General features: G+C 45.2%; 1 protein-coding gene across 4 annotated transcripts in view; it reads left to right on the forward strand.

The window, feature by feature from the left end:
- Nucleotides 1–1,576: 1,576 nt before the first annotated feature.
- PPP1R12A (protein phosphatase 1 regulatory subunit 12A) overlaps nt 1,577–12,625 on the forward strand; it is a 124,023-nt gene continuing 112,974 nt past the window's right edge. For 2 of the 4 annotated variants that reach the window (XM_075080743.1, XM_075080742.1), the window contains exon 1: nt 1,634–2,006. In XM_075080743.1, the coding sequence (XP_074936844.1) occupies nt 1,770–2,006 (237 nt within the window). In that variant the 5' untranslated portion in view covers nt 1,634–1,769. Of the gene's footprint in view, nt 2,007–12,625 lie in introns of all 4 variants that reach the window. The other 2 variants (XM_075080741.1, XM_075080740.1) reach the window with 2 other exon arrangements.

The following is a 12,625-nucleotide window of genomic DNA, read 5'->3' on the forward strand; positions in this document are numbered from 1 at the left end:
ATTGCTTTTAGCTAAAGAAAACACAATACACATGGAAGAAAATTTGCTACATATAATAGCTCAGTTCCTAGAAGTCACAACTCCGTACGAATACATTTTAGCCTTTGTATCTTTGAACTCTGTGTGCTTTGTAACTACTTGTTCTCCCCCAACAGAAAAGATGGATGTGCTACCCCTGGTTTTACAATAATGGCAGTGAACTTAAAGAAGAACGGACAACGAACATAGGGCTTTGTCCACTGCCATGCAGAAGCGCCAGGGCACATGGGAGAACACTTTCATGTAATTATAGAATGTCCTGAGTTGGAAGGGACCCACAAGGATCATCGAGTCCAACTCCTGTCCCCGCACAGGACAACCCCAAATTCACACCAAGTCTCTGAGGGCATTGTCCAAATGCTTCTTGAATATTGCCAGGCTTGGCACCATGACTGCCTCCCTGGGGAGCCTGTTCCAGGGCTCCACCACCCTCTGGGGGAAGAACCTTTTCATAATATCCAGCCTAACCCTCCCCTGGCCCATCTTCCTGCCATTCCCTTGGGTCCTGTCGTTGGTCACCAGAGAAAAGTGATCAGCGCTGCCCCTCTTCCTCCCCTCGTGAAGAAGCTGTAGACCACAATGAGGTCTTCCCTCAGTCTCCTCTTCTCCAGGCTGAACAAACCAAGTGACTTTAGCTGCTCCTTGTATGGTTTCTCCTCTAAACCCTTCACTAACTTCGTGGCCCTCCTCTGGAGACTCTCTAGTTGTATCCCTAACGTACTGTGGTGCCCAAAACTGCACACAGTACTTGAGGTGAGGCCACACCAGTGCAGAGCAGAGTGGGAAGTGAGCTGCCCTAATGGGGACATGTCTGACCCCCAAAACTAAGGGCCCTCAGTAGGTCACCCAGTTTCTTCCCATCTTCCCTCCGAGCGGCTGCTTTTGCCCAGTTTGCCAAAGCGGGCAGAAGGGCCGATGCTGTTGCATGCAAAGGAGTGGTCGCTGGCAGGGACAGGCGGCACTAACTCAGCTGCCCAGCGGAGATGGAGAAGCACCGCGCCCCCAGCCGCAGCAGCCCCGGGGAGCCTGGCTCAGGTTTTGCGGCGTAAGGCCTACACCCGGCGCCTCAATAAACCCCGCCTTTCCCTCTCCCCACACGCTTCGTTTCGGAGCGGCCCATCCCCAATCACCCGCCGGCGACGCCCGTTTTATGGCAAGGCTCTCGTCGCTTTTGGCCTGTGTTGTACCAGCCCGCAACGCGGACGCGGCCCGCAGCAGGCCAAGGCCGGCGCCCCGCCCGCCCCCACCGCCCGGCCCGGGTCCCCCCCCGCGGCGGCGGCGGTGGGGACTTCCGCCCGGCGGGGCGGGGCGGGGGAAGCCAGTGACCCCAACGGCTGAACTCTTGAACTCACGAGCCCGGGATAAGGCAAACCGAGACGGCCGCGCCCCGGTCACAACGCGGCCATCGGCGACGCCCGCTGCACTCCTCAGCCCGGCCCCTCCTCCTCCCCCCCCCACCCCCGGCCCCGCCGGGCACGCCGCCCCCCGCCCGCCAGTGACGCCACCGCCCCGCCCCGGTCCCCCGCCCCGCCGGGAAGTCTCGCGGGGTTATGGTAAGAAGGCGGCCGCCGCCGCCCCGCCCCACCGGTTCCCTCCCGCCCTGCGCCCTCCGTCCGCCCGCCCGGCTGGGTGGGTGAGCGAGCGAGGGCCGCGGTGCGCTGTGGGATACTGGCGGTATATAGTGTATCCTCGGTGCGGCGTTAGCGAAGGCGGCCAGGCAGGAGCGGGGTATGAAGATGGCGGACGCCAAGCAGAAGCGGAACGAGCAGCTGAAGCGCTGGATCGGCTCCGAGACCGACCTGGAGCCGCCCGTGGTCAAGCGCAAAAAGACCAAGGTGAAGTTCGACGACGGCGCCGTCTTCCTGGCCGCCTGCTCCAGCGGGGACACCGAGGAGGTGCTGCGGCTGCTGGAGCGGGGCGCCGACATCAACTACGCCAATGTGGACGGGCTCACCGCGCTTCACCAGGTCGGTGCGGAGCTCTTCCCGCCGGCCGGGGCGGGTGGTGGGGGGCCCGGCCGAGGTCGGCGGCGGGACCGGGGCTTGGGCTAGGCGGGGAAGGCGGGGGGGATGGAGAGGGGGACGAGGCTGGCCGGCGAAGTGCCCCCCCGGGAGGAGGTGGAGGAGGAAGGGGCCGGAGGCGGCTGCTTTCCCCTCCGCTGGGGGGTGTCGGGGCGGGGAGGGGCCGGGAGTGAGGGCGGGAGGTGGCGGCGGCGACGAGCGGGGTCAGGCTCGGGGGCGGCCGGCCGGAGCAGGGAGCGGGCCGAGCTGGAGGGGACGAGAGGCTGCGCCCCCTCCCCGCGGGCCGGGCGTCGGGAGGGGGCGGTCGGGCCTCTCCTTCGGCGGGGAGGAGGCGCCGGTTACCCTCCTTGGCGTTCCCTGCTCGCCCGGTTGCCCCTGTTGGCAGGGCCGGGGGAGCGGGCCCTGTCCCGAGCCGTCCGGGGGGACGGGGACAGGTGCCCCCCGGCGGAGGGGCGGGGGCCGGCAGGCGCGGGGGGCGGGCTTGAGCCAGGTCGCTGCCCCCGGCCCGGGGTGCCGGCGGCGGTCTGCCGAACTCCCGTCTCCTCCCCGGCCCCGCCGCGGCTGAGCCGATTAAACCCCGCTCGTGTGTGCGGGCGGGCGGAGAGACGGATCATCTCTTTCCCCCCGGTTTCTGAGGGGGACCAGTGTTTTGTTCCTAATATAGAAACGTGTATCAATAACAGGCTGCTCGCCTTCCTCAGCGACGGATTCTGCCGCAGTGTGAAAGCTGAACTTTAAGGGGAGCAGGGCTCTCAGAGTTTGCTTTCGTGCGTCGGAGAGCAGTGAAAAACCGAATCCATATTGCTTTGTTCTGGCGTGGGTATGTGGGAGGGGGGTTGGTGCTGAGGGGGGATAACTTTCACTTGGGGCAGGGGGGGAATGGAAGAGAAACTGGCTGTGAAGTTTCCTCAAAATGGATGCTTTGTGCATGTTGAACTTCATAGCAGTCTGATTGGAATCTCAAAACGTTAGCCAAATAAGGAAAGGCTGTGGCAATCCGGAGATAATGCGGGTTTGCCTGAATAGTTTTTGTTTCTCTAGAAGGCCAAAAGCTTCCAGACAATATTAAATTCACTGGTTCTCCAAAAAGCAAAAAATGATCTTTGACAGGCTAGCTGCCTCTGGAGTTTAGAAGTTGTTCAGTAGTTTAGGGAAAAAAAAAATCTTAAGGATTATCAGGTGCAGGTTGACCAAGTAGAAACCTTCCTAAAATGGCTAGGTGAGGTAATTAAGACACTGTTGTTATACAGTGCTTTTCTTAAATATGCCACCTCGTTTTTGTTTATATAGGATGGATAAAATATATTAGATTTTTCAAGGATGTGAGGCTCTGCAAATATACGAGTTGCCCCATGGTACTGGGTAGAATCCCCGCCTGAACAGAAGTTGTAAAATTCTACTACGCTTTGCTCTATTTCCTGTGTATAAGTCATCGCTTGCTCCCCTGTAAAGGGTATTGGTTTACTTTCAGTTGTGAACTGAACTGGAAGAATGTGTGTTGTGGTTAAGCCTGTCAGCATGTTACTGCAGTACGGTTACCTGACTTCAGGCTAGCCTGTCACTGCATAGCGAGGTTTTACGTATTTATCCTTCGCTAATCAAGTTATGATTGCTTCATGCTTTCACAGAGCTCTGTATTAGAAGTCCTGCCTTAACTGGTTAGATTGTTGGGTCTACAAGTTCCTGTCCTCCAGTGACTGATAGGATAGGATGATGTTTGGTTTAACTCTATTGTTAGAGTAAGAGATGAATGGAGTTGTCTCTCTTTGAAGTCCAGATGGCAATTTCAAAATGTCTTTGACACTATATACAACAAAGCTTTCATCAAGATCATTTTGAGCTTGTTCTCCCCTTCTTTTTACCTGTTGTTGGCTTGCAGATTGGAAGGGCAAAGTCTAGGGGAACAGAGGTGAAGATTTACATCACTGCTAAAAGTCTTGCTCACTCTCCTCCTCCTCTACCCCCTCCCCTCCTCTGGTGATACCAAAGAGCCTTTTCTGGTTTTATGATATTAAAAGCAAATAAGAAGATAAATTGTGAAGCTACAGTCCTCTTGAGGCAGTCCAGTAAATGAATGTTGCCTGTTGCTATAAAGAAAAAAGCATATAACAAATGCCGGCCTGTGACCAACTCTGTTTCACTTCATTATTATCAATAAATCTTATTCTTCTCTAACATGCCATATGAAGGGTGCAAATCATACATGATGCAGTCTGTAACATGACTTCATTTAATCAGATTTGGCTGTCGCATGGAACAAAGCTGTATCTGTTCCCAAAGGAAACTCTTCAAAAACTTGGTTATACTTCCTGACAGAGTTTTTTCTGATTGATTTCAATTGTGTTGAAATCCATGTTGTTGTGTTTAAGACTGCCATGGTTTGCTGTTGCTTTGTGGTTTTTTGTTTGTGGTTTGGGTTTTTTTTAATGTGTGTATGTTGTCTGTCAGATCCCATGTAGATTTTACTGCTTCACAGGAATAAAATTATATCAGTAAAGATAAAGTGACTCTACCTTTTTTGGGTTGTATCCTTTTTGTCTTGCATCTAATTTTTTCTTTGCAGTTATTGGGAACAAATGCATGTGTCTGAAAGAGCAGTAGAATTAAATATTTAATATACTATTCAGCCTTTGTTTTTCCAGCTAGCTATGGCCGTTATAGGAAGAGGCTTAAGCTGTGTTTTCTTTTCCACAGCCCAGGTGGTTGGAAGTGCTGAGGGGAAAGTACCATTAATCCTGAAATTGTGGTGAACTTCCAATCTCATCTTTAATGGAGCATCAAGCTTTGTTCATAAAGCCATTAGCCAAACTTTTCCTCTATCAGTTGGCTAGAATATCATCACTATCAGAAAGCTTTATGTAGAATTGTTTCTCTTGATGCATACAGGAAAGAAAAAATAACACTTGGCTTGGTAGCTTAGAGAAGGAAGGAGGAGAGCGTGTGCAGGTATTGTCTTCATCTCTTGGCGCTGCCAGTGAGTGATTTTTGTTTCATGTTTGCATGTGCATAAATGAGTGGACTTGAGTGCATCACATGTGAGGACATGTCAGTTAGATTTCTTTGAGTTAAAAATCTCACAGAAGGGGTAAAAATTGTCATCAGATGATGATTATTATTGCTGTATGTAATGTTGGGTTCAAATGTCATTCTTTTTATGAACTTGTTTTAGCATATGTTCAGATTAGGCCTTCAAAGGACAAAACTGGGTATGCTGTTTTTCTCTCTATGGGAGATACATGCAGAGTAGAATACTGCAGCAGGATAGTATGTATTCTGCAGGAATATCCTACGTTACGTACATGTTGTGCGTCTGTAAGTCTAGACTTAAATTTACAATCGGATGTCTCTTCCATTACTCTAGTGAAGGCTGAAGTTGGTGGTTTTTAAATACTGCGTTCACAGACAGTGTCAGGCAGGGTGATATCTAACTTACAGATAGTGCAGCTTTTCTCATCTGCCTTAACAATTGAATGTAAGGAGAAATTGAGAGAAAAATAGAGCCCCGAGGTGAGCTGTGACCTCACAGATTAATAGTTTCTGCGGGGGCGGGGGGCGGGAGGGAAGTGGCATGTTCTGCAATAACGTAAAGAGACAATATATACTGTTTCAGTAAGACCTGGCCCCTTCTAGGCAGTCATATGTGGAGTGGGATTTGGTTCTATTAAGCTTAGCACCTGTCCTTCCTCAGAGTTTGGACTCCCTCTTCTTCTCTGTTTTTGAATTCCACGAAAGAGGACTTTGTTCACTAGTTCTGACTGGAATTTATTGTCCAAGTGACGAAAGTAATTTTGACTAAAAGTGACGTAGAGCTTTGTACAGGAAAGAGGAGCCCACCCTTTCTGGGCAGCACCATGGCAAGGCTGCACAAGGTGGGGAGGGACCGTGACGTGACTGGTTTCCTGCAAGGCTAGATTTCCTCTACACTCTGCTCCCCAGGGGGCACAGGGTGTGCAATGTGGAGTACCTGCATGCTCCTGATAAAGAAGGCGGCTGAGATTAGGCTGTGGTTAGGTATGACAACTTAGGCAGCCTGCTTTTCGGTTGCCCTTTTTCTTTGAGGCTGTTCAGATTTAGGAGGTGGTAACCTGGTTTTTGGCCTCATTCTGTCTGGGTGAGGAGGGTGGATGCTGGCCTAATTCCACCACATAGCATGAAAGGAGCATGTCCTGCTGCCTTGATCTTGCTTCTTTCTGGGGAGGGTACTCCTTTGGAGGGTAGGTAAGGGAAACTGTCTTAGCTGTTTCCCTTAGCATGTGGGAATCTGTCTTAGCATGGGGGTCGTTGAGTACTGTAGGTGTTGTCATTGATGAAAACTGAACAGCAAGACAGGCTGCTTGCCCTTAGTGAAGAATTCGTGTGCTCTTTTTTTTGTCCAGGACAAGTACAATTAAGCAATGCTCCCCAAAGGCTCTCTCTGTTGCAAATATCAGTGTTTTTCTGCAACTCTTCAAGTACTAAATAGAATATGAAGGTGAGACTGTTTTACCCACATTATAGTTATGTATTAGTTTGCAGGCATAGCAGTATGCAGTGTTAAATAGAAATTTTGAGTTGATGCCACTGCTGTAGGGCTCTGCTGCATTGACCCCTCAGTAGTAATTAAGATGTTGAGAAACTCTTCACAGGTGTGTTTCACTGAACACTTACTCCTTCTAACTAATTAAGGACAGTTATTGCTGTCTTAATATTTCCTGTGAGTTCTGTGGGATTTATTTCTTGGAGAAGAATTGCCTTCCTTTATGGGAGCTTCTGCAATAGTTAATGTGAAAAATTCTGTCAGGATTCCTGGTGGCGTGCTCATAGTACCTGATATGGTAGAGGGTATCCTTACAGTAGGCATCGACTGTTGTCCTTGTTACAACATCCTTCCTAACAGCAGGGAGTGATGAAAGAGACACAAAAACTGCGAGCACTGGATCCTTTCGCCTTAGAACTTGGTAGAGGGCATTAAGGCTGCACTGTCAGGATACTTTTTGATAAATGATAACACAGGTCATGTATTTGAGCTGGGGCCACAGCATGCGGAGCATGTCAAGTCATAAGAGCAAAGAACAGGTTGCTACAGTCTTAAATCTCTAGGGTGGTTGCATCATAGCAGCACTACCCACCAACCAAGGGTAAGGAAGGTATGGAAACAGCTCAGAGCTATCTTAGTAACTTCCTAGCTATGACTTCTGCAGTACCTCTTTTGGAGAGTGAAAATACTGGTGTGTACACTAAACCTGTTAATTTTTCAAGACTGTCAAGTAAGAGAGCTTCCTTATGTACAGAAGGTTTGTACTCAGTTATGAACCTGATGCTTAAATCTCACTGTTTGGAGGGGAAAAAAACTCCTACCCACCGACCGCCCTAATGTTCTCATTGTAGATTATATACAACTGAGAATTTTGGAGTCATTTGCTCAGCTTGTATTGTGCTATCCTGATTTATTTTTTAATTCTCTATCTGAACAGAAAAACACAGAGAAAATGAGTCCTGAAATAAGTGTAATGTTGACTTCGCTCAGTGATTAGACTACAGAGGCATATTTGTTTAAAATCCCCTTTGTAATAGGAGTTGGTTCTTGTGTGGGCTATAGATATTTCTCCATAGTTACAGTAGCTAGGTTCAGATTCTACAATAAGTACTTGTTAACGTCCTACTGATCTTGTCATCTTAGACTTTTTTTTTTACCTTTTGAAATGGAGGCAGGAAGAAGAAAAAAGATGTGATTCTTCATAATATACTTCAATAGTGGAAACTTAAATATGGCATTCAAAAGAATTGTATTCTGCTTGGTGTTTTAAAAAAGAAACAAGTAACAATCTTTTCACCTTTTTAGGTTTATTGTCTTCAAGTGTCTCTTGGTCTCTTCATGGTCTGTCAGGTTTGAACCTGGGGTTTCTATGTCTGGTTACATAACAACTTTCTTTGCTATAGATATTCCTTGTACACAAATAGAACAACCTAAGTAAACTCTAGCATATAGTGACGATTTTAATTATTTAAAGCAATTTTCCATGTTAGTGTAAGTGACAGATTTCTTAAACTTATCTAGTCATGGATGTTCTACATTCAATGTAAGGATGAATTCAGCTGGTTGGGCTTCAGTACTTGCTGAAGCCAATGTTCAGGGGTAATTTCTGCTGGTCTCTAGCTGTGAATTTTGCTGTAGCATTAATACTGCTTTTACACTAAAGCTTTATCCATTGTATTCTGGCATATTGTTGGTATCACTAGAACATTTTTTTCATGATAAATCATCAAAAGCACCTTGTAAGGGTAGATGAGATGTGCTCTTACATGTGTGAATAAAGCTGATGTGAACACACTTGATTTGAGTCCTTTTTGACCATGGCATTGTAGTGGCAAGTCTGTTGGTTTGTGGGTTGGTTTTCTTACCAAATTAAATTTCAGTTTGTTAGCTGAAACTGAGGCTAAGAGACAGAAGCAGTCAGTATAAATCATTAGTAGAGATAGAACTTAAGTCTTCTAATGAGGATCTGTTTTCCAGGCTTAAGGGTATATGCAAAATTTTAGTTGGAACAGATGGTTTGACAGGCTCTTGGCCAGCTCTTAGCTTACTTATCCCTTTGCTCATACTCTTGCTTGCTCTCTGAGCTGTTACCTGGGCTAGTAAGACACTTAACTGCAATCTTTTCAAAAATTGAGAGCCCAGCAAATTGCTTGCTGCTTTCTGTGTAGTTGTGCCTCTTTTTTGAGGCTGCGCTGACAGGATGTGGAGTTTGAGGAATGTGCATGTGTTCTTGCAGATACTTAAATTTTATTGAAGAGTATATTCAGACGGATTAGACTTAGACAAACCAATACGCTCTGAAAGGAATGTGGTGGTAGGTTTAGACAACTATAGTATGAGGACATCCTTTTGGAACTCTTGCAACCAAGAAATTGTAAACTACGTGTTGTTGCTGCCATGCCGTAGTAATCAATATTAGAGTACATGCGTCTAGAACATGCAATGTATGAGGACGTTTACTTAACAAATGTTATATCAGTGCTTAACAATATACTTTTCTTCATTCATCTGGGCAACTGTAAAAATGCCAAACTGGAATGCAGCTGCAAGGCACTGGAGCTGTCAGTAAGCTGGGAAGCTTCTGATGCTACTGGATGGGTGGAGACATTCCAAGCTGCTTTACTTTCCTATATGCATTCCTGAAATGACAGTCAATGGAAAGCATGGCATAAGAGTGGCAGCATTCCTCAGCTGTTTCCTTTCTAGTAATTTCAAGACTGTAAGGATAGAACAAGAAGGCAAAGGATGATCAGGGTACTTGGGGATAAGGGGGGAAGCATTTCGTTTTGGTTTTTTTAAATGCTTTGTTTTGACAAGACCTGGTACCCAGCTTTTCTGTCTCAGTTGTTTTTTGTGAACACTGAATCAGCCACTCTGCTTATCCTGGAAAGACTGCATCTTTGATGACTCATTCACAAACCCAAAATTAGAGCAATATGATGAAGTCTTTTGAACAAGACTGTTTCCCATTTATGCCTGAGTGGTGTTAGCACTTACCCCATTAACAATATATTTCTTAGACTAATGGCTTCTAAAGGTCTGTTAAACAGAGTGAAGAGTGGAGTTGGCTTTAAGAAGAGGGTGAAACCCCTGAAAAAAAAACTTGGCCAGCAAATGCAGCCTCATTTTGGGCCTATATACAGAAGTAGGTTTGTCTTCAAGGCTGCAAGTGAATAGTTCTTATACCACTGTAACTTCTGAATACTTCAATTTTACATTTGGTCTATAACTGGCACATAACCATCTATTTTGATACTAAAATATCTGTAAGCTGAGGTTGTTAGAAATGGTTCCAGCTACAAAATGTTCTCTCAGGGGCCAAGTCTCAATTTCTTTTTTTTTTTAAATCAGTCTGAAATATCCTTTGATTTATTTTCCCATGTTATGATTGTAATTCATGGTCTTGAGTTCGAACTATGACAGCTTGCTTTGACAGGATCAGTTAGCCAGCCAGCGATGATTACTGTGCAAGTTTTAGTTTGAGGGTGATTATTCAGTTTTGCTGTTGCTGTTTTACTACCCTGACAGTGAAGCTAGAAGAGTAACCAAAGTATCTTCTATATACATACTTGAGTTTTTGAGGTTTCTTGTCCAGCAGGGGATTACATGCAAGTCTTGGCCTGTGTTGTGGTTCTGAAATATATAAATGCCACTTTTTGTGTGAATTTCATTTTTCTGTTATTTCTTTGGTTCTTTCACAGAAAGACTAAGAGGAATGTTAGCAGTGTGAAACCTGTCTGTTAATAGTTCTGCTTTAAACTTACAGGATGAACTTACCTAACAGTATTTTTTCTTAAAAGCTCATACTTGAGGATTTGTCTAAGGCAAAATAACAATGCCTTCATTTGGTAACAAAGGTGAACACAGCTGACAAGCGTATGCTGATGTACGTGTGTGGTCAACGCTGCCTTCTGAAACAGTTAGCCTGGATGAAGCTTTCACTGAGAAGCTGCATTCCTCTGTCAAATCTGGAATCCTTGTGGGCCCCTTTTGAAACCAAAATACTGTCTTGGACTTCTGGCTTTGAAACTTTTGGCTGACTGATGTCCTGAAATTTGCTATAGCATTCTTGTTTGAAAACCTATGCTTCCATTACTGAAGTGGAAAATTTGTTATTTTAAAGCTGCAAAGCATGTTGTACCAAGTTTTAATGAAAGCATTGTTGCTTGCAGCACGTTCACAAATGTGTGCAATTATACTTGATTGGGTAGGCTAAATTAAGTGAATCTTAATGAAATGAGATTTTCCAAAAGTGTGCCTCCACCCCCATGTCAGAGGTGAAAATACAAAGCTATTGGTATTGTCTCCTTGATCAGTCTTAATTTTGACTACCTTTCCTGTATTCTATAAAATATGAGTAACCCTGCCTATTGTTACTGCAGCATAAAGCTAGTTTTTATCTAGCTACGAAAAGTCAACAACTCTTAAACTTGTTTAACTAACCTGCTGTTTGGAAGTATTTTCAAGTCAATCCAGCCTGTAGGTGCTGAACTTGCTGCAAACTTGGGCAAAAATGGATTGCCTTAGGTTTTAATCAAAGTGAGAAGTGAAGATCGGGGTGACAGCATTGTGCCTGTGGGCCAAAGTGGACTCCTGTTAAGTAATAATCTCACTTCTATCACACCATATAAAACAGTGTTTTTAGAAAGCTTGCCAAACTTCACAATTTGCTACCACTTTTATTTTGTTCAACTACTGCAACTTGTATTATTTTAGGTCCTAATTGTGAAGATTTTTTTTTCATGAGTATGTGCTTTGTCTCCTACTCGATGGAAAGCACAAGTTTAACACTTTAAGAAAAATTTTTGTGTAACATCAATTTCTTCTGAGAATAGCAGAGCAGAAAGGGTGGTTTGCACTAACACTGTGGCTGTCAGGGGGGTTTTCTTTGTGAATCTCTCTGGACCTGGCTTTCTGTTCAGTCATTTTCTACTTGCTTGCAGACAGCCTAGCCAAATGCTTGGCATTTGTATCTCTGTATAGCTGCACTTGTATGTGTGTAATTGTAGTATTGAATGCTAATATTTGTATGTCACAGTGCTTATAGGGTATTTGTACGCTTAGTAAGAGAAACAACTTTACCCCATATCTGTAAAGGAGTAACTTAACAGATCTTAGTGGCTCTTGTGCTTAATGCTTGAAATATACTTGTAAGATACTGAAGAAGGCCACTGGCAAGTATATGATTGCCCTCTGTTTTAGTTGAGCTGCCCTGAAACTTATGTTTATGGGAAATAACTTTTTCGTATTTTCACCTGCAATCTCCAATGCCTTACATTATCCACTGTCTACCTGGCTTTGGCCTGATCTGTGAAATGCGACTTCAAAGAAAGCTCAGGAAGTTATTGTATAAACAAGTTTTTACCTATAGCTGTAGGTAAATATAGCAGTGGTGACTTAAAAACTACATTTCAAAGGAAAATATGAGATGACTTAGTGTGAATGCCAGAAGACACATTGCACGTTTTGTAGAAGTGTTTTATCAGTTACTGACCCATGTAAGAAGATGGGGGGCAGGGGGAGCTTTGCAGTTTTCTTGGCAATTTCCTTCTTGGCAATTGAAGAGGATGCGGTACTCCATAATATAGTAAAAAAGTGTTGACTGTAATTTTAGGTCTGTGCTTGCAACCTCAAGTGGCATTTGGAGTTTTAGAATACCTTATTCATTAAAAGATTTGACTGCTGCAAATACTGCTGGAAATGTCGCACTTGCTGCTTCTAGAACAAGAAGAAAAATCTTCATTTTGGTACACAAATAGCTCCAGGTATAAACATCTTGAATGTACAACTGGGGTGGGGTGGGAATCTGAATCAATTTGTACACTGTAATAGCTTGTGAAAAGAAAGACCTAAGTTAAAGGAGCTGCAGTTGGGATCCAAGAAGAGGCTGTCTTGAGAAAAGTATGCTGTGGCAATATATACCAGTGCTGAATGCAGCTATAGATACTGATGTGAATTATGGAAATGCAGGCTACCTCTGGCTACTTGTATGTAGGAATTCTTGTTTAAAAGAGGTATTTATATTACTTGTTTTTCTGAAAGTAGGATG

This window comes from Phalacrocorax aristotelis, chromosome 1, assembly GCF_949628215.1.
Source record: "Phalacrocorax aristotelis chromosome 1, bGulAri2.1, whole genome shotgun sequence".
Classification (NCBI taxonomy): Eukaryota; Metazoa; Chordata; class Aves; order Suliformes; family Phalacrocoracidae; genus Phalacrocorax; species Phalacrocorax aristotelis.